The sequence below is a fragment of the Caloenas nicobarica genome, chromosome 1 (assembly GCF_036013445.1).
Source record: "Caloenas nicobarica isolate bCalNic1 chromosome 1, bCalNic1.hap1, whole genome shotgun sequence".
NCBI classification, from domain to species: domain Eukaryota; kingdom Metazoa; phylum Chordata; class Aves; order Columbiformes; family Columbidae; genus Caloenas; species Caloenas nicobarica.
Genome location: NC_088245.1, coordinates 197925610 through 197947819, shown reverse-complemented (window position 1 = coordinate 197947819; position 22210 = coordinate 197925610). Strand labels below are relative to the sequence as shown.

Below are 22210 nucleotides of genomic sequence, written 5' to 3'. Positions count from 1 at the left end.
GACAAGAGTCATAGAATCATGTCTGTGTGTGGGAGATTGTGGTTTTTGTATAAGCATACACACTCTGTAAAACCTACAATAAAGCTACTAATGGAATAACTCTATATGACTCAGGCCTAAGGGAAGAGGTCTGTTATGGAGCTCTGTGTAATGATGTTGGATCATCTCTGAATTCTGTGAGAAGAAATAGAATCCACAAATGATTAATGCAAAGATAACTTGATAAAGAAAATTGTGGTATAAACTACTGTAATCTCACATCATATAAGGAGGGGTGATACATTTTGTGACAAACTATTAATTTAATTTTGGAAATGCCGTGCAAGGAAGGTTTTAGTTATTTTCTTGAATAGAAAATACACCTTATTATTTTGTAAATGGATATGTTATGACAAAAGTTCAGTATATTCTTTGTTTTGAAATATATGTTTCAGAGCAAGAAACACATAATTTTAGAAGTTTGGATAAAGTATCTCGACGAGCCATGCTTGCTGTTGTTGATTACTTAAGAAGACAAAAGAGGTGAATTACAGCTTTCCAAAATGTTGCTTTAATTTAATTATGACTGCGCCAAGGTCTGTTGATGCTCTAGATTAAAGAAGAAGAATGTGGTAGAGAACATGTCAGTTAAAAGGATGAAGATGCCATAGTGACCTTGCATTTGCTGCAGAAGTGATGTGGCTAGTCTTAAAAAGTTCTAACGATGCTGAAGGAGTCTTTTAAAAACTTTTTGTCTGATAAACTTTTTGTGGTATGGGTTTTGGGGGGCCTAGATAAAATTAGTCTTTGGAAGACTTTATAGTTAGATTGAATTTATTTTGTTTAATGTTAGAAAGTGTGTTAGAGCAATATTAAACTCTTTATTTAATCAGATCTGTTTCAGGTACAGTTTTTGATGACAGCTTCTGGCTGGATCTGAATTACCTGGAGGTTGCGATAGCAGCACAGTCGTGTGCTGCTCACTTCACAGCCTTGCTCTACGCAGAAATCTACGCAGACAAGATAAATAGAGACAAACAGCAAAAAAGGTACAAGCTTGAGGAATGCAGTTTCTTGCCATTTCTGGTAAAATGGATGATGTTTTGTGTGTCCCAGTAGCGTTTTGTTACGTGAAAAGTCAAAGAAACTTTAAAAAAAATTCCTTAGGTGTGTGTATTGGCCTGGAAAGTATTTCTGACAGTCTGTGAATGTGATCCCAACCTTGCTGGTTTGCTAGCTGTGACACATTCAAAATAGTGTCATTTTGACATCTAAACAGAAAGTTTTCTTAGTATAGCGTGTGTTCTGGAGAAACTTCACTAAAGCTAATGCTTCTCAATACTAAAATGTATTGAATCTCACTTCCTGAATTTAACACTTTTCAAATTCTATTTCTCATAATTAGTAGCGTGCTAGTGGTTAAATTACAGACAGAAGTTAATCAAGGGAGAAATAAATTACAGAATGATGATGAGAGTTGTGTGGGTAGAGCTGAATGGTCCTTGTAGAAGTCTTCTTCTATAATGGACAATTATCTTAGTCTTCTGGTCTAGCAAGATCAAGATATGGAACTAGTTTCCTAGCTTCCTTTTGGCAACAAATAACTCTTAAAGCAGTGAATGTGTAACAAAAGTATGGTTGCAAGCCTATATATTATGTAGTTGCTTTTATTCTTTCCCAGAAGAGAGTGTTCGTGCTTCAGGCATTCACAAAAGCATTTTGTTTTAATAACAGATTAGACATTACAAAGTTGTGGGTTTTTTTTTTCCTCTGAAAAATCAACTTGATGTTGAAATCCCTTGATGTCGATATTATTAGTTCAGCTGATCACTTTGTCATTCTAGTGGAGAAACATTTTGAATAACCTGGGGATATGATGAGCCTGATCCTGCATTTGGAGCTTTGCCCCTTACTTCTTAAGTGTTGTTTCAGAATTTCTTTAGTTCTTTATGTGAAATTTCATTTAGCTTTACTGGTTGAAACATTTCTTTTAGGTCATCTTTCAAAGCAGCTAAGAGTTTGACATTTGAAGAAGAAAGTCAAAGAACAACTATTACTATTTTGAATGAAAAAAGTAAAGAAGAAACTGGCATAAGTCTACAGGTACGTGTGTGTTTAAATCTGAAAGCAAACCTTCTCATATAATTACAATTAACAGTAGGTTTCATCTGAGCTGAAGGCAGATCGGGTTGAACTTCAAAAGCTGTATTTGCAGGTTCTCCTCATGCTCTACTTCAAAGTGAACTCAGTGACTTCGCCAGACAAGTTAAATGAGTATTCATTCACCTGAAACACTAATTAACTGGCAGATTTTAAATTACAGCAAAGCAGACTTTGTTCCCCAAAGAACTGACCTCATGGTGGTGACGAGCCAAGTATTTTTCAGTTTCTGTCAGAGAGATATGTTCATTAAAAATCAGCAAGCAGTGTAGCAAGTTATAATAATCAAAACCAAAGTAGTAGTATCTCCTACAAGTTTATTTGAAACATAAAATCTGATTCAGTGGCCTTGTCTAAGTTATTTCTTTCCATGGTTCATTATTCCAAAACTGCACCTGCATATCTTTAAAATGCATTGCCTAGCTGGTATGTCAGATGCTCATTCAGTACTACTCCGTTTGGCTTTTCAGCTAGTCCACATAAGGCCCAGCACTGGTTTTTATAACTTAGCAGAGAAGTTAGGTAGTCCTGAAGAGTTTTGCTAGACTACAAAACTTTTATTCCTGTGATGATATTCTCCTGTGATGATCCTGCTCAGATATTGCATAAAGGAAACAGTGTTACATGGAAGGATTTGTATTTATGAACTTAAATGATATGTATAAAACTCACTTAAACTGGTTCCAAAAGAGGTAATTCTTTGTTTTATGGCACATGTTCTAGGACCTTCTCATGGACATATATAGAAGCATTGGAGAACCCGACAGTCTCTATGGCTGTGGTGGAGGAAGAATGTTACAGCCATTAGCACGGTATAATTTATTAATGTTCTTATGTTCTTTAAGGTCATTGCTTTCATTTATTAGTAAGGAACTTCGATTGAAAACTTGTTAACTTACAACAGGATAAGAACGTATGAGCATGAAGCAGTATGGGAGAAAGCCCTCGTAACATATGACCTTGAGGCAAGCCTCTCTCCGTCTACTCGCCAGGCAGGAATAATAGAGGTAAGTTTTTTTTGTAAGAAGAAGTGGATGTAGGAATTTATATCCATTGTACTGAGAGTCCTTTGTAGTAAATGCAAAATTGTTTTAGGACTAAAAGAAATCTCTTTGGTCATCAAGTCCAGCCCGCACTCGTAGGCATCCAGACTGTATAATGTAAGACAACACATTTGTCCTGAAAACATTAAGGCTTCTGGTCCTCTTGTCACTCACCTGTAATCCCTATCTTGGGTAATGAATTTTCTGAAATATTTCAAAATAAATATATTTAATTTTATACAGAATTTGACTAGCTCCTAAAATGACAGGTTGTAAAAGTAATGTGATTGGTTATCTTTGCCATCTTCTTTAAACCTCTCCATTATGGCAACTATCTTACTGAAACTGTTGTATTTCTGATAAAATAAATAGGATTGATGTTGTCTTATTTTGATCCCTTAAAATTGTGTTGCGTTTTTAGTCTAAAAATGTTTACACTAGTTCTGTAATAACATAGCACAGGTATACCTCTGTTTGCTCTCATTTCATTTGCCTATGATATTTTTCCTACCCCAAATTATTTAGTATCATTGTTAAAATTCCATTGTGTTTCTCCTTCATAATGGCTGCACACATAACATAAGTGGTCACAATTATAAAGTCATTATGGTCTTCAAACAGGAGTTTGGCAAATCTCCTCCAGGAAAAACAGTTCAATAAGAAGTAAAACCATTATTCCAGGGTTGCAAGTATCAATAGCGTGATTAGCAGTCTTTTTAAAAAGTTTTCATCTTATACAGTGCTGAGTTTATAAATACTTATGGTTCTGCCTTGCTGCAAAGGCTTCTTTGTTTCCAAAGGTAAAAGCCTTTAAAAAAAAAAAAGGCAAAACAAAGCAACCAAACAGTTTGGTTTATTAAAGGAGGAAAACAAACTTTCAGTAATTTTGTTAATTCCAGGCTTTGCAGAATTTTGGGCTTTGCCACACTCTTTCCATGTATTTAAAAGGACTGGAACATGAAAACACGGAGTGGTGTGCAGAACTACAAGAAATGCGCTACCAGGCAGCGTGGAGGAATATGCAGTGGGGCCACCTCTCTTCTGTCAAGTAAAGTGACATACTTTCTTGCTGGTTCTTTAACTGAAAGGCAGCGATTTGAGTTCCAGGCAAAAAAAGATTACATTAGAATATCATTTCTGTGAAGCAGGTCACCTGATTGATCTTAATCATTGAATTGAAAAGCAGTCTTTTGCACTTAGACCTGTGTGTTTTGTGAGCACTTGACTTTTCATTTTCCTAGGAAACTATATGCAGTTGATTCTCCTTTTGATTGTTTGTAACTATAAACTGAATTTTTTCCATTTTTGACCGAGGTAGTGGATATGTCCTAAGTACATATGAGGAATATATAGTTTTTAATGTTTAATTTATAACCAAATGGGGAAAATATTACTCAGTACACTACAAGAGGTTATGAAGACAGGGATAAGCAAACACCAGTGTTGCTGGTGCCTCATAAGGATGATAGTAGGCTCAGATACTGCAGGCACCTTGTGTCATGTTGGGTGCCTTGCACTGGTTATTTCATATGGCTGGCCAGGATACAGTGTGAACTCTGCCCCTTCCTAGTACAGCTACATCATCACACATTTTAGGAGGAATACAGAAAAGATTCACTACATTCTGGGAAAAGCAGAAGTTACATGGTGTAGTCTTCAGTAACTCCTTCTGCATTAACTTTTAGTAGCCAGGAGAATGGAGGATTTTTCTTCTAAGACTCTTACAGAGAGAGGGGTCTGTGGAACATACTCCTGGTGTGTTCTTTCTCTTCTCCTGCGCTGATTTAAGATCATTGTTTAGAAGCACCTGGAGGACAGTCCAGGAGGTTCCTCCTGTGCATTGATGATAATTTCGTGATGCAAATGGTGGATGCGCCAACTAGAAGAGGAGATGGATCTCATCCTCACTAACAAGGAGGGTCTGGTTGAAGCAGTAAAGGTTGAGGGCTGCCTTGGCTGCAGTGACCATGAGATGGTGGAGTTCAAGATCTCACGCGGCAGGAAAAGAATACCAAGCAGAATTGCAACCCTGGACTTCAGTAGGGCCAGCTTTGGCCTTTTCAAACAATTGCTAGGGGAAATCCCATGGGCAAGGGTACCTGAAGGTAAAGAGGCCCAACTTAGTTGGTTAGCATTCAGGGGCTGCTTCTTCCAAGCTCAAGATCAGAGCATCCTGACACATAGGAAGTCAAGGAAGGGAGTCAGGAGACCTGCTTGGTTAAACAAGGAACTGCTGGGCAAGCTCAAGTGGAAGAGGAGAGTTTACAGATCATGGAAGGAGGGGCTGGCCACTTGGGAAGAATATAAGGCTACTGTCAGAGGATGTAGGGAGGCAACTAGGAAAGCTAAGGCCTCCTTAGAATTAAACCTGGCAAGAGGGGTCAAGGACAACAGAGAGAGCTTCTTCAAATACATGGCAGATAAAACTAACACCAGAGGCAATGTAGGCCCACCGGTGAATGGGGTGGGTCCCCTGGTGACAGAAGATACAGAGAAGGCAGAGTTACTGAATGCCTTCTTTGTCTCTGTCTACTATGCCGGAGGCTGTCCTGAGGAGCCCCGTACCCCTGAGGCCCCAGAGGAAGGCACGGCAATGGAGGCGTTTGCCTCAGTTGATGAGGACTGGGTTAGGGAGCAATTAAGCAATCTGGACATCCATAAATCCATGGGTCCAGATGGGATGCACCCGCGAGTGCTGAGGGAGCTGGCTGAAGTCATTGCTGGACTGCTCTCCATCATCTTTGGTAAGTTGTGGGAAACGGGAGAGGTGTCTGAGGACTGGAGGAAAGCAAATGTCACTCCAGTCCTCAAAAACAGCAAGAAGGAGGACCCGGGTAACTATAGACTGGTCAGCCTCACCTCTATCCCTGGAAAGGTGATGGAACACCTTATGCTTGGTGCCATCTCAAGGCATATCAAGGATAAGAGGGTCATTAGGGGCAGTCAGCATGGCTTCACCAAGGGGAAGTCGTGCTTAACCAACCTCATAGCCTTTTATGAGGACATAACAAGGTGGATAGATGATGGCAAAGCAGTGGATGTGGTCTACCTTGACTTCAGTAAAGCATTTGACACTGTCTCCCACAGCATCCTCGCTGCTAAACTGAGGAAGTGTGGTCTGGACGATCGGGTAGTGAGGTGGACTGTGAACTGGCTGAAGGAAAGAAGCCAGAGAGTTGTGGTCAATGGGGCAGAGTCTGGTTGGAGGCCTGTATCTAGTGGAGTGCCTCAAGGGTCAGTTCTGGGACCAGTATTATTCAATATATTCATCAACGACTTGAATGAGGGACTAGAGCGCACTGTCAGCAAGTTTGCTGATGACACCAAACTGGGAGGAGTGGCTGACACGCCAGAAGGCTGTGCTGCCATCCAGAGACCTGGACAGGCTGGAGAGTTGGGCGGGGAAAAATTTAATGAAATATAACAAGGGAAAGTGTAGAATCTTGCATCTGGGCAGGAACAACCCCAGGTTCCAGTATAAGTTGGGAAATGACCTGTTAGAGAGTAGTGTAGGGGAAAGGGACCTGGGGTCCTGGTGGACAGCAGGATGACCATGAGCCAGCACTGTGCCCGTGTGGCCAAGAAGGCCAATGGCATCCTGGGGTGTATTAGAAGGGGGGTGGTTAGTAGGTCGAGAGAGGTTCTCCTCCCCCTCTACTCTGCCCTGGTGAGACCTCATCTGGAATATTGTGTCCAGTTCTGGGCCCCTCAGTTCAGGAAGGACAGGGAACTGCCGGAGCCACGAAGATGATGAAGGGAGTGGAGCATCTCCCTTATGAGGAAAGGCTGAGGGAGCTGGGTCTCTTCAGCTTGGAGAAGAGGAGACTGAGGGGTGACCTCTTTAATGTTTATAAATATGTAAAGGGTGAGTGTCATGAGGATGGAGCCAGGCTCTTCTCGGTGACAACCAATGATAGGACAAGGGGTAATGGGTACAAACTGGAACACAGGAGGTTCCACTTAAAGATGAGAAGAAACTTCTTCTCAGTGAGGGTGACAGACACTGGAACAGGCTGCCCAGGGAGGTTGTGGAGTCTCCTTCTCTGGAGACATTCAAAACCCGCCTGGACGCCTTCCTGTGTAACCTCATCTGGGTGTTCCTGCTCCCATGGGGGGATTGGGCTAGATGATCTTTTGAGCTCCCTTCCAATCCCTGACATTCTGTGATTCTGTGGCTTCACGGACATATCATTTTGAAGGGCAAATGTCATGCCACAATCAGAACAAACTTCACATAGGTGGTCTCTCTGTGTCCCTGGGTTAGGAGCTATGTAAACCTCTTTGGTCATAAACCTCTTAAGCAAATAGAATATTCAGTTTTAATACAGGAGCAGAAAAGCAACCTGTAAGATTAAGAGAGAGGAGGAACAAAGAGAAAAAGAAAGAAAAGTGAAAAGGGCAGAGAAAATTAAAGTGAAAACTATGGGGTCTTTCAGCCTTCTGATTTTTTTTTTCTTTTTTCCTTTTTAAAAATATTTCTGAAGTAAAATGTAAAAAATTGTTGATTCTGAGCTCAAGTTGCATACATACCTTAATATATAACTTTCAGCATAATACTGTGAGAAATGTGTTACGATTAAGCTTCTATTGAGTAGATGGGTTTGTGTCATATTTTTGATAAAACCATGAACATAATCTCTGCATTCCAAACATTTTGACAGTTACTGTTTTTTCTTTGTTTTCAAAGAACAGCTTGAATTTATAAAATACTAATTTAACTTAAAATTTGAAGTGTTGCATTATTGTTTTTTATCATGCAAAACAGCAGCCCATCCAGCTGCAGAAAATGTACTACTAAAAATATTTGTTATAAAGATAATATTGACCTCTTTGTAGAGAAATATAATTGTCCTTTTATTTTATGTTACTTTTGCTTTCTTTTTAAGAGATGAGACAGGAAGACCAGGGTACCATGAATCGTTGTATGATGCTCTTCAGTCTTTACGAGATAAGGAATTCTCTACTTTTTATGACAGTCTGAAAGATGCCAGGTAACTGCGTGCAAATATTCTGCTGTTAGAGAGATGGGAGTGTGGGGCTGTTTGTAGTAGCAAGTTATGTATAAAAGACTATTATGGGGTTCTGTGTGCTTAAATATAGACTTGTGCATATAATAAAATTAATTATTCTGGACTGCAACTTAATTTCTAAGTTTTTTAACTTGAATTTTTCTTTTGCGCATATACAATTTGTGTGCTAATTGAATGTACATTTCCTGTGGTATACACCCCTTGCTTTGCTGTCCTTTTCAGTGGATTTGAATGCTGACTGCTGCTCTTTTGCTGAGCTATCACAAAGGCTTTTGAGTTTATATATGCTTACCATGTTTTTGTTTCTTGACAAACTTCATTTTTTGAACTTTAATGGCAATACAAAATAGTTCCAAACTGCATAGTTTTGCTGTTTAGATTATTTTCACTGTATGGAAATTATGTTATGGATGTTTGGAATTACTTGTGGATATTGAAAAAAATAATTTACTATTTCTCTGTTAAATCCATAGAGTGAATGAAGTAGAAGAGCTGTGCAAAGGCAGTCTTGAGTCTGTTTATTCATTATATCCAACTCTTTGCAGACTACAGCTAATTGGAGAGTTGGAAAATATAGGTCAGCTGTTCTCCAGGTATTTGTTTAAGCTTGTTTCATATTCCTTTCTCAGCTTTCAGGATTTTTGGTAATCAAGTCTAGCACAAAAATAAAATTACCTCAAAAAATGTTATTCGTTAACATCTCAAACTTAATCTTAAATATGATATGGATTTTAGCTTTACTAGGTGAAGACCTCTTTTTATCCAGACTGGATTTATTCGTGGTCTCATTTTAATTATTTGATATTATGCCAATATTGTGTTTTAAATAACTGTTTTCTTTCTTTTGTTTTGCGATCCCTGACATACTCCGAGGTAGCAGTCATATCTCCTAGCCTTTGATTTACTAAAGTAACTGACTCATCCTCTCCTAGTTTCCTTTCTAAAAATGTTTTCAATTGAATCATACCCAAAGATCTGTTGAAGGTTGATTCAGTTTGAATCACTTTCTTCATGGACCACTATTATCATCAGTATTCTACCTGAATTCTTAACATTGGGTTTTAATCACAGGAAGATATTTCTCTCTGTAGTGCTATTAACATAGAATTTTTTCTGCTGTATTTGTATTGGTTTGGTAGCTTAGAGTCATCCTACAGTCATTTAGCATGTCCAGGACCTTATGGACTGTTGCTAGTTGTAGTTAATGAATCACCTAAGAAAATAATACAAATAATGCCAACCTACACAGCTGCAATGTCACAGTTTGGCATTTATCCTTATATTAATCCATAACCCAAATATTCCATAGTCCTATTAATCTTATATAATAAAATAGGAATTTTGGTCTCTAATCTTTTAAGTAGCCCTATGAATGCAATTCCCTTTGCTGACCTTAACACAACAGTTTTTGGTGCTTAGTCAGGAGTGTTTGCAACAGAGTTGTTCACCTTACTAATGCTGATCCCTTGATCTTCATGTGTGTTAAAACTGGAAGCCTGCTGGTGTATTCTGCATATTAATCATTGTAGGGTTTTATGGACTATTTCTTGGTTTTCAACTGTAGATTGTGAACTGCCTCAGTAGTTTACTTTTGTTACTCATGTTGCATTTCACTAATATTTAGTGAGAATTAATAACAGGTCTTTTTTTCTTTTGGTAACAACTGCAGATCTGTTACTCCTCAACAGCTGAATGATATTTATTTGAAATGGCAGAGACAGTCCCAGCTTCTCAAGGACAGTGACTTCTGTTTCCAGGAACCTGTAATGGCTTTGCGCACCGTAATTTTGGAGATCTTGCTTGAAAAAGAGAATGAAAACACCAAAAGAGAATGTATTAAAGACATCCTAACCAAACATCTAGTGGAGCTCTCTAGACTTGCAAGAACTGCTAAAAATACACAGGTAACAAATTCCAGGGAAGATCAGTGGCAGATGTTTAGTTTTCTGAGTTTATAAAAGAACTTCATTTTTTAACAGTACTAAAGATGAGCTGTATTCTGTGTTTATTCAATTAATCAATTAGTTTGAGACTTAAACTATGTAGAATTTATTCATAAATTGTAATTATGGACTTGTTTTCTGATTTTTTTTTTTACATAACTGTAAGTTACTCTATGAGGTAGATAGCATAAAAATGAAATTTTCGGTGAAGAATGCTCTTATAGTTCTGTTACTTTATTTTGGTGCAGTTTTATATATCCAGCCTTCACTTGCATCACACTGTTGTAGTGTTCCAGAGTAAAGCTGCCGAAAGAACTCTCTTGCATCTGTATATTTACCATTGTCTTCAAGGTTTTTATACCCTCAAGGCACCATTGCACTGTGGTAATTCTCCCTGTCTGAATGATTTAATGGGATTTGCAGCATCAGTGGTTTCTGCAGCTGTTAATGCCAGAGTCAGCCTTGGCTTGTTCTGGGTAGTGCATCTGGAGGAGTAACTCAACCAGAATTTATGGAGCAACAGTATCCTCCAGGAACCACTGCAGATGATAGTTCTAGCTAAATGTGTAACCTCCAAAGATATTTGACACTTCACATATGTGAAACTATATTAAATTTGGATTTCAGGAAGGTTCTAACTCCTTTTGTGAGTAATGATGAAATCAGTTGAACAGCTATATTTGATTTCATAAATTTGTGAAGTTTACTCAGTGCCTCTAGAACTGTTTGGGAAAATTCTTCAGATTTTTTTAATCTCATACCTGCCCAGCCACTAACACTGGTGATGAGTGTCTGTAAGAGCCTCAACAGAAGTTAATTTTTTTCACTTTGATTTTTAGTTACAGAAGAAGATTAAAAGTGGGCCACTACCTTTGGGGAGGATTAGAAGGTTCTGAAAGATTGAGCCAGTGTGTTCCTGAAACACTGTCGTTCCAGCCTCTTTGGTGTTGTAGGTCATGTGCAACCTCTGGGCTGTTCTTCTGGGCCTTACCAGTCTTTCAAACCATGAGATCATAACCCTTTGCTTTTGGCACACTAGTGATTGATAATACTGAGTGTCTGCATGTAGGAAAGTTTTTGAGGCAACACTCTTTGCAACTAATAGCTTTTCTTCCTCTTTGGTGCCACTACCATCTGTCAGGAGAAGGAAGAGAGGGATGTACAGGGTCATCACACTGACCACTGATGGAAGTACCCAAACTTACATTGTCATTTGCAAGCATTCTTACATTTTAATTGTTTACCTTGCCTATTTAAAAGTTTTATTGATTTGGTTATTGGTTGGATAAGCCATGAAAATACACTTTAGTCTTGATCTTTGACATTGTTAAAAAGATAGTTTGCTCTTTGTACTATCATAGTGCTATTGGATTGCTAAATAATGAGGATGTTACTTCACTGGTGATATAAGTGACGAGGTGGGCATGCAGCAGAATTAGTGTATGGTGGTGCTGTTTTTCTCACTATTTTTCTGCAGTCTCTTAGGATGTAATAATAATCACTAAGCTAAAATTATAAATCCATTCTTTCAGTAGATACTGATTGTAGAACTTCTATACTTTATACCTTCAAGTAATTTAAAATGTTAAACATTGATACTTTATTTTGAGGTTTTTGAGGTTTAATTCCATAATATTTTTGTTGCAAATCAGGATTTTCTGCAAGTATATAGAAAAATAACTTCATCTCTTTGCTGCAAATAAATTCTTAGCATTGAGTAGGCAAAATATGCTGCACAGGTAGAGCTAATGAAGGTGGACTTTAAAACCAAAACTTACTGTGAGATACATGTATGTGACTTAAAGAATTGTTTATGATTTTTTTTCAATTTCAGATTCCAGAAAGAGCTATGTTTCAGATTAAACAATACAATCCAACAGCATATGGAGTTTCTGAGTGGCAGCTAGAAGAAGCTCAGGTTTTCTGGGCTAAAAAGGAAGAGAGTCTTGCACTGAATATTCTTAAAAGGATGATAAAAAAATTAGATGCAGATTTGTTCCAGGTATGTGTTATATAATGTATAAACCTATGGGAATTAAATTATGTAAGATCCTGTTTCCACTTTCTGAAGTTTTCCCTTGGAAGAAAATTAAAAGCCGGAAATCTGTTTGGTACTCTCAAAATGTCTGAAAGCAAAAAAGTCTGTAGTAGCAAATCTTTTCAGTGTTTTTCAAAGCGAGTCTGTTGTTGCTGTTCCTCTTTTGATTTTCATGATTGCTCCATGAATCGGTTGATGAGGGCATCCAAAAATTTAGTTCTTCTCTCACCTTCCAGTGTTATGTTCACCCTGTTCACACTGGAACAGGCTGCCCAGGGAGGTTGTGGAGTCTCCTTCTCTGGAGACATTCAAAACCCGCCTGGACGCCTTCCTGTGTAACCTCACCTAGGTGTTCCTGCTCTGGCAGGGGGATTGGACTAGATGATCTTTCGAGGTCCCTTCCAATCCCTAACATTCTGTGACTCTGTGATTCTGTGATTCTGTCCACGTAAAGAGGTTTTGTGTTTTCACAGCCTATGACATCCTTCAGTATGTCACAGTCAGTGTTGCCATCTTGATCAGATGTCTTTAATACGTACCCTATACTAAAAGTATTTTGGAAACTTGTCCTGCTATACAGTTAAAGCTGAGCTTCCAATCTGGAGGCAAGTCCTTTGGAAACCTGTTCCATTATCTTCTCAGAACACTTTTAGCCGGGTTTCCATGTAGAGGTCTGAAAAATTTAATGGTCACACACAGTTATCGCAATTCCTGAATGTTTCCTACAGAGTATGCTATGGTACATCAGACTACCTGGGAATATGAGAAAATACTATTCTGGAAACATGCTGTGAATTTATTTGATTTTTATTACATGTTGCTGGTTTATTCTGCTTTTCATTGTTCAAACTGTCAGGCATTTAAAAATATGTGCTCTCCTTTAGTCTAGCAAAGAGTATGAATGTCATTTAAGGTTGTTGGCTGCTGTAGATACGGATGGTAAATGACTCTGTAGATACGTTAAGTGTAATAGTCCTGAATGGTTGAATTATATTCAAGGTTTAAAGATCTATGAATTGCCTACTTCATATGAAAAAAGTATTTTAATTTGATACTTCTGTCTTTTTTTTTTTTCTTAAAACTTGCTTTCGTAAAGGTCGAGAATGATCCTCATCTGAAATTGATGTATACAGAGTGTCTGAGGCTATGTGGAACCTGGTTAGCAGAAACATGCTTGGAAAACCCTACAGTCATCATGCAGAAATACTTAGAAAAGGTGCATCCAGTCTTTGAAATATGCAGTCTTTGAGATAATGCTGTTGTAAAATATGTTGTTAAAATGTCAAGTAAATTTTACTTTTTTTTTTTTACAATTTTCTTTATTTTTCTGGATTGAAAATATGTTTTCTTATCAAAATAGTTTCACCTAGTCTTGTATAACATTGCAATCTTATAAAATATTCAGAATATGGCTTTACAGAGTTCACAGTGAACTTCTGTGTAATATTGGCTTAAAAGGTCAGAGATAATGACTGCTAGTCCTGTTTCCCTTTCCTGTTCCACACCATCCACATCCTCTCCTTCTCAGGACACATCATTCACTTAACATTTTTTCAGTATGGGAGTTGTGTTTGCAACAGTCTCTTTCCGGGCACTGGAAAGTCTTGTACTTGTGTTTCAAAGTACTGTGGTTTTTTTTAAACTCTTAGTAATACAAACATTTTTATTAGCATTTGCCTACTCTGCATTTCTTTATTTCATGCTAATTTCTGCAACTCTACAAAGTTGCTCTTCTCCGTTACTCTCTTCGTGGTTTTGTCACGCTGATGATTAAACTTTCACCCATAATTTCTTCTCTTTTTGTCACTTTTTGGTTTAGCATTTATTTTTTTCTCACTATCTTATAAGGATGTAAAACTATTGTAAAAATTCATGCTTGGTTACTCTGAAAGACAGTTAGCTGTAGGAGACTCCTGTCTGGTTATTACCGCTGTTTCATACAGGATGATCTTTTTGACTGTTTACACTGAAACACTCCTCAAAGATTAAATTCACTTAGGAGAAAAATATTCAGCCTGGTAGGTTTTATTTTGTATGCATATATATCCCATCATAGGCAACGTTAAATAACCTGTTTGAGCAGATGAACCTGCTTGAGCAGGAGAGTTGGACAAAATGACCTCCAGAGGTCCCTTGCAACCTCAAACATTCTGTGTTTCCATTTTAACAGAGTTTAATCAATTATTTTGCAGCACTATTAATCCAATTATCAGTTTTACCATTATTGTAACTTCCCTTTTAGGCTGTGGAAATTGCCACAAGCCACAGTGGAGACAGCAGCGACGAGCTGAAGAAAGGAAAGATGAAAGCTTTCCTGTCTTTGGCTCGTTTCTCAGATAATCAGTACCAGCGAATCGAGAATTACATGAAATCCTCGGAGTTTGAAAATAAGCAAGCGTTACTGAAGAAGGCCAAGGAGGAGATTGGCCTCATAAGGGAGCGCAGAGTTCAGACAAATAGGTGGGCCTTCCCATGAAGCCGTGGTTGCTATGGAGCCATCAAAGGCTCCATCTTTACTTGTTCTCTGTCCCTCTGGGCAGGTGGTACAGCATGGCTCACATCTCTTGAGCTGCATTTTTCCTTCTTTTCACAAAATAGTGGCCAAATCTCTAGTGCTTGTTGCAAATAGTTTCTGAACTGTGCCTGAATGTGCTCTAGGAGAGTGCAAAGTAGTGTGGGCCAAAACTAAGCCAACAAGTGTTACAACAGTTAAACAGCGCGCATGCTCATGGGCCAAATTCACATTTATTCCCTTTATCTGTTTAGTTTATTTGACAGAGAAAATGTTACAGAGTAAAAAATAAATATTTGAGATTTTTCTCCATCACACATTTGGTGAAAGTGTAGAATTCATCTTAATACAGAAGTCTTAAAGATTTCATAAGAGCAGTTGAAAGTGAGCAGAAAAAATGCAACTTCAGCAGTTGGAAGCTGAAGTCTTTACACAATGATGTGTACTGGATATTCACATTTACACCAGTATTGAGATCAAATAATGAAAAAAAGAAAGAAGACACTGACTTAAAATTTACTTAGAGTGGTGGGTCTGTGTGAACATACACCAAAGAAATAGCTCCCGCAGTTTGGTTTCTCAGTTGTTTATTTTACAGTACTTGTACATACAAAGAAAGTTTAACAAAAAGTTAAATTAGTAAGCAAGAGAAGTAGGGACAGCCTTGGTTGTAAGTTCGTTAAGAGACAATTTGTTAAAAAATGTCTGTTCACATAGGTACACAGTGAAGGTTCAGCGAGAACTTGAACTGGATGAATGTGCCATCCAAGCCCTCACTGAGGATCGTAAACGTTTCTTGTGTAAAGCTGTGGAGAACTACATCAGTTGTTTACTGAGTGGAGAAGAACATAATATGTGGATCTTCCGACTCTGTTCCCTGTGGCTTGAAAATTCTGGAGTTGATAGAGTCAATGAAATGATGAAGGTAAATGTCTGCTGTGGCTTTTCCTTATTATGTTTTGACATTAAATTATCCATCTTCTCCTTCTCTTCCTGGGTTTCTAGAAGATGAGTTATAGGGCTGTGCAGTATGTTTTCCTATGTATCTCCTTAACTTTTCCATCAAAACTTGCTTTTTTCAGTCATCATTGCTCATCAGTTAGTTTTTCATCAGTGAGAGTTGTCGTTCTCAATGCGTTTTAATTTAACTTAATTGAATTTAGCATTTTAGTTTGACAGGTCTGTATGATTAAGCATGTCTCATGATCTTTCACTGTTGTCACCTTGTTCTTTACGTACCTTGGATACTACCCATCTTCAACATCCTTTAGTGCATTATTCAGTTTATATTATATTTACTTCTAGGTGACAGGGTGTGGTTTTAGATTGTCTCTAACATAGTAACCAGGCACCAGTAGAGTTCTCATTCTCAGGCTGGTTCTGTCATTTCTGGGAGCATGCAGGAAATCTGTTCATTCTTACCTGAATGATCTTTTTATAATGGAGATCTGTCCAATTTAATTATTTGTGTTATAATTAACTTTGAAAAACAGTAAGTGTTCCTTTACTTATATTTTTAACACACAGTTGTTTCTTGGTTAAAACTAGATTGTATTTTTTTGTTGTTAGGATTGTCTCTCAACACAGTCTAGAAATGAATTCTGAATCAATATATCTAAGCTCAGATCTATTAGAATAGAAAACAGTAGTTTTCTTATGAAGGACTTGTAGCATTCAGGAGACATGGAGCCAGATGATGTGATGCTCACTGGATTGCCATTTGATCACACAGCAATGATTACTCTCAGTTTAAAAAAGCATACAAAACCAAAATTCTAGCCCTTACCTGGTATTTTATGATTACAATTTTTTTTGGTGTTTAGTACAGCTTTCTAACTGAATTTTCGCTACTACAGGAAAATGCAGAGAAGATCCCTTCATACAAGTTTTTGCCTCTGATGTACCAGTTGGCTGCTCGGATGGGAACCAAGATGATGGGTGGTTTTGGATTTCATGAAGTTCTGAATAAAGTAATTTATGCTTTTTGTATCTAAAGATATCCTTTTTTTTGCTTAGTAGTGCATGCTTCTAAACAATATCTATCTGTGCAGTTATAGCTAAAAGAGTTATGTAGGTGATAAAGGCGTATTAAAAATGAATGATGCAAAATAAGTATAGTGAGGGGAGAGGATTTGGGACTTTTTACCTTTCTACTTAATTGATTTTCTTGTTGTATCATATCAGAATAGTCTTATGCAGGTATAGGAATATACTTTGAGCATATTACAGTTGTGGAAATACCATCTACGTATTACTTTTTATTTCTTATTAGAAACCTTAGAGGTTCAAGAGGATTAATAATGTTAATTATTTTTTTTCTTCTGTACAGTTTTTAATAATGGGATCTTTTTGTTTTCCTTGACAGCTAATGTCTAGAATTTCACTGGATCATCCGCATCATGCTTTGTTTATAATATTAGCTTTGGCAAATGCTAACAAAGATGAACTCCTCACAAAACCAGATGCAAAAAGAAGAAATAATTTAATTAAAAATGCCCCGAAAGAAATCTCCCAGCTTGATGTGGTGACTACAAAAATTTTTATTCTATTAATCACATTCAGTCTTCATTAATTTCATTTTGTTATAAATATATATATATATAGGGGTATTTTAATGCACAGGTCATCAGCTGATTTTTGTTAAGAAAGAGTTGGAGGAAAAAAGTACTTTCAATAATAAAAATCCCTTCCTTTTGTGCATACTTTGGTTATTATTACTGGAAGAAGTAATTATGAGGTTGAACAAAACATGGTTGTTTCCTGCAACAAATAGCCCCAGCTATTGCAGAGAGTTTTGTGATAGATGTCCTTGACATGTGGTTCTGTAAAAGGCATTTTAGATGCAACAAAGACTTGAGTGGGTTCATTGTTAAAAGTACATACTGAATTATTTTTTCTGCTTTGAATGATACCATCTGTTTTGGAATCATCTCATATCTAGATTAATGCCTCCTCTTTCCCCCATCACTATAGGCCTGACACGGTTATTTCTCATTACCTTCTTTCCCACCTCCCACCCTCTGCCCTCCAATGTATTTTTCACCACATTTTTATTTTTTATTTGGCTTTTTTTCACCTTTTTCTGAAATTTGTAGTTCTTTTATGGTCCCACTTGTAGGAGTAGGATTATGCTAGACTCAGCTAAGTCTCAGAGTTAGGCACAGATGGGACGCATGGTCAGTTTTGCCTTTCGCACACAGGCATTTTCTTCAGTTGGGAAGAAATGATGGAAGCGGGAAGGTGGTGGAAGAACATCCAGAACTGCCTGTCCCTTTGTTTGGAAAATTTTTGCAGGTTTTTTGCACTTTGCCTGGACAGACTTGCTCCCTCTCCATTCCCAGTAATATTTTATTGTATTCATTATCTCGGATTAGACAACACAGGACTTTTCTTCAGATTATTTCTGTTCATATCACAAAGGACTGTCCATTATGGCAATTTTCTCTGTTTTTGTAGGATGTGTCTCCTTTGTCCTTATCTGACTGCACGTTATGATGTATCATTCACCTTACAAGGTGTAGTTTGCAATATCTGATATTTGTGTTCCATTGGGGTTTTTTAGGACAGAATGGAGGCTGCTCGCAATATAATCAATATCGTAAGAAAAAAAAGAGCTCATATGGTTCGAGATGTTGAAGCACTTTGTGATGCTTACATCACTTTAGCGAATCTGGATGCTACTCCATGGAAAACTCAAAGAAGTAAGTCTTGGGAAAATGATTTCTCTTTTTAATAGTGAAGATATTTTGTTTTCTTGAATTAAAATGTAGATTTCTAGATATTGATGTTTAGTCAAAGGAGATACTGTGCTAGCACTGTGCCCAGTTTTTGATAAATGTAGAACGTAGTCTGGATTAAAAGTCATAGGAATTACTTGTATTGTAAGGTTCAGACTTTCTGAGTATGAAACACCAGAAAACTCCAGTTGTCCTGTGGTCATCTTCATCAGCTCAACAGAAGCATGCAGTGAGGTTTGGGGTTGCAAAAGCTATGAAAGGTGCTTTTTGTGAACTTTTATGTATGTTTATAGTTCCAAATTTAAAAATATTAATTCCTTTTAATTACAGAAGGAATAAGGATTCCAGCTGACCAGCCAATTACTAAACTGAAGAACCTGAAGGATGTTGTTGTTCCTACCATGGAAATTAAGGTGACTGAAGTTGAAACAAATATACTCTATAATATCAAATCTTAGAATCAACTTCAAACTTTTATAATGGCAGTCAGGGCATTTATCTCCTGATCGGATTCCCACGTTCTTTACAGGTCAGCCTGCCAGGGTTACTTTCCTGTCAGGAGGGAGATACAGTGTGAAATGCTTTCTTTAGGCTTTAGAAGACCTTGACCCCAAATCTTAAATTTGCTGGACAGCGGCTTATCATATGAAGGTGGTTTTGCCGCTGTTACTGCTGACCAGTCTTTTGTTATCAGCTGCTTGAAGCACAGGGAGGATCTTGTTTTGTAGCTGCTAGCTCAGAGCTTCAGGGAGGTGCTTACATCCAGAAAGTTGTGAGAATTAATTAAACACCTCTTCGGCTGTTCCTGAATGGCCACCTCATATGTTTTTACCATTCAGTAATGGGGAATGATCTATTCCTGTTAGCATTAGCGGTGGATTCGATGGGTGCATGGGCACTTGGATGCCACATGCTCTTCCTAGGAAACGTACCCATTTCAGGAGTGTAGAGTTACCTTTTGGGCCAGTCACCTAAAATTTACATGTTATGAAGCCAGACCTTGCTATATTGAAGTGCCTCAGACTATGTCTGTAAAGCTAAATAAAACAAGCCAAGGGATGTTACGCTGTTTGACTTCAGAGGCCAGAAATTGCCACCGATGCTAAAGGGCAGTTGTTTGCAGGGCTCCTGTTGGCCCCAGGTGTTGCTGCTTTGTACGACTCGACTGTCCTTTGCTTTGCCTTTCTTCTCCAGTGCAAACTATCTGAAATAGCTGGAGGTGTGTGATGTGAACACCTGGGTGATATTTCCTTACAGCTGCCTGAGCAGGGCTGCTTTGTGGCGTGAGGATCTGGAGGATGGCTGAGGATACAGATCCTGTAGCTTGCAACAGTTTTAAGACTGTAGATTGGGTCCTTTTGCAGCCTAACGTAAGCCTAATGCCCCCCAGCTGTACATGAACATTTTCTTGAGAGAATGCTGGTTGGAATGGGCCGGAATTGTGTCAGAGCTTGTTTGGTGAAGTCTGCAGCACCAGGTCCCCTCTCCCAGGGAGGGGAGCACAGAGGAATCCAACTCACTCCTTTGTTCAGCATGTTTCTGTAGCCTTTGTGAGTGTTATCCTTGTAGATGATAGAATGCTCATATTAATGTTTAGCCCATAGTCTGCTAATGAGGTTTGCAAACAACTTGTTACTACTTTTTCTGAGTCAAATTGAGGTAATATTTCTATTAATCTTAAACTAATTTATAATTTCAGGTGGATCCTACAGGACGATATGAGAATTTGGTGACAATTATGTCTTTTAAGCCAGAATTTCGGTTAGCAGGAGGTATGAATCTGCCTAAAATAATTGATTGTGTAGGATCAGATGGTAAAGAAAGGAGGCAGCTGGTTAAGGTAGGTTCTGTCAGTTGTAATGACATCTCAGAGATTTGGCATGCTGGAGTTCTTTAAGTTCTCGTGTTAGTTTCCTCATATATCACTTCTGTACCATGAGCATACTTTTCACAGTTCAGTGTCAGTTTTCTCAGTTCAGGAATGCTTTAATAAAGGAAATTACAAAGTAATAATAAGTAATAAATAATAGTATGTAAATGATAATATAATAATAAGTAATAATATTAAATATTTTTTAATTATTTTTCAACAATGCATGTAATATACGGTAACTTACCTGACATATACCAGGCCTATACCTTGCATGGTCATGTCTCAACTAGTGACCCGGAGTGTACAGCTCATAAAAGCCATCAACATTTTGTGTTAAATACCTCCTTTTTTCTTTCTTCCCCATATAAAAAGTTACTATTCAGAGACAATCAAAAACATGCACATAGAAACACAAACGTGTGAAAACCATGTGTTTCTCTTTAAACTCAATTGATTTCATTCTGTCTGTCTTTGAATGTAACATTGAATATAACAGCTGCTGGAAGAACTCTGTTTTGCTGTTAAGTATGGGGTAGGTTTGGAAGTTTTAAAGAGAAGCGTGGGTCACTAGATCTGCATCCAGTAATCAGTACTGCAGCACCAACTGATGCTGCTTCAGCTGGGTGCTGCGTTGCTAAATGTGGTGGATTTTTTCAAAGGGTACCATAAGACATTTAGGTTGATTGAAGCCTCGATCAAGTAACATTTCTCAAAAAAAGGAAGAAAAGGGTGATGTTTTAAGTTAATGGTGGTTCTGCTTAATCAGCTGAGCACTATTAGAAAACCAAGTATAGAGAATAAACAAGTGTGAATTACATTTTATTACAGGTGATTATTGTGGAAAAGTAACTTGTGTTTTCTGCAATTTTTTAAAATAATTTTTTTAAGCTGCTGAACAAAAAGTTGGATGCAGAAAAGTGTTCTTTAACTGCTTTTTCTGTTTGTGCTAAAGGGCCGTGATGACCTGAGACAAGATGCCGTTATGCAGCAGGTTTTCCAGATGTGCAACACATTGCTCCAGCAAAACACTGAAACACGAAAGAGAAAATTAACAATCCGAAGATACAAGGTAATCCTCAACAGCTGCTGCAGCAGAGGAATAAATGCTACAGATAAAGCCTATTTCCCCATTCTCCTCTTTTTAACCTAAAGACAATATAAAAGTGTATTTATTTATGTTTTATTAAAATAGTGACTGCTCCTTAAGGTATGGAATAAACAATTAATGCAATGTCATAATTGCAGTTATTACAACTGCACTTTTTTCCAAATCCTTAAAAAAGGATGAACTTATAATTGAAAATAAATTAAGTCATGCACTGTCCTTGAATTGTAAGTTGCTAGTCATTAAACTTAAGCATACAAGTTTCTTTATGAATTATCTTTTTTTTTAAGTCTTGTGATATTCCTTAATTAATTAATAATTAATTTTAATCTTGCAGTATTCCTTACAATTGAACCCAGAAGTCCCATCTAGGGTTTGTTCATGCAGAATTTGAATTGCAGAACTGTTTTTGTTGGAATTGGGGATATAGGAATAAGTTCTTATTGTGAATGCAGAAAATGTATTTGAACAGGAACTTTCCCCTCCTCCTTCCATTTTATGTGCTTGAGTTTATAATAATAGCTATGAAGGTGATGTCTGAATAAGTGCTCTCTAAGTAAAAGTTCTTGTCTTCGACAAATGAGGAATGTGCACTCCAGAATCTCTAAAGGAGGTTATCTCAACTGCGAGCGTAGTTTTAAGAGTTCACAGGTAGAGTTAGACTCACTTTTTGAACCATTTTCAATGAAGACTCAGATCTTTATGTGTGTGAAAATGAATGAGAGCAGGATAAAAGTGAATGAGGGTTGCACTATGGGATGAAGAGACTTTCATAAGAAAATATAATGGA

General features: G+C 37.6%; 1 protein-coding gene across 3 annotated transcripts in view; it reads left to right on the top strand.

Annotated features, from left to right (window-relative positions):
• Positions 1-22210, top strand: part of ATM (ATM serine/threonine kinase) — a 69466-nt gene that overhangs the window by 39950 nt on the left and 7306 nt on the right. For all 3 annotated transcript variants that reach the window (XM_065639595.1, XM_065639584.1, XM_065639604.1), the window contains 19 exons: positions 435-522; positions 873-1028; positions 1974-2082; positions 2863-2951; positions 3044-3146; positions 4082-4230; positions 8069-8173; positions 8686-8805; positions 9882-10116; positions 11990-12157; positions 13290-13409; positions 14436-14653; positions 15423-15630; positions 16562-16675; positions 17071-17229; positions 18268-18406; positions 18773-18855; positions 20142-20282; positions 21268-21384. In XM_065639595.1, coding sequence (XP_065495667.1) covers positions 435-522; positions 873-1028; positions 1974-2082; positions 2863-2951; positions 3044-3146; positions 4082-4230; positions 8069-8173; positions 8686-8805; positions 9882-10116; positions 11990-12157; positions 13290-13409; positions 14436-14653; positions 15423-15630; positions 16562-16675; positions 17071-17229; positions 18268-18406; positions 18773-18855; positions 20142-20282; positions 21268-21384 — 2621 coding nt within the window. The remainder of the gene's footprint in view (positions 1-434; positions 523-872; positions 1029-1973; positions 2083-2862; positions 2952-3043; positions 3147-4081; positions 4231-8068; positions 8174-8685; positions 8806-9881; positions 10117-11989; positions 12158-13289; positions 13410-14435; positions 14654-15422; positions 15631-16561; positions 16676-17070; positions 17230-18267; positions 18407-18772; positions 18856-20141; positions 20283-21267; positions 21385-22210) is intronic.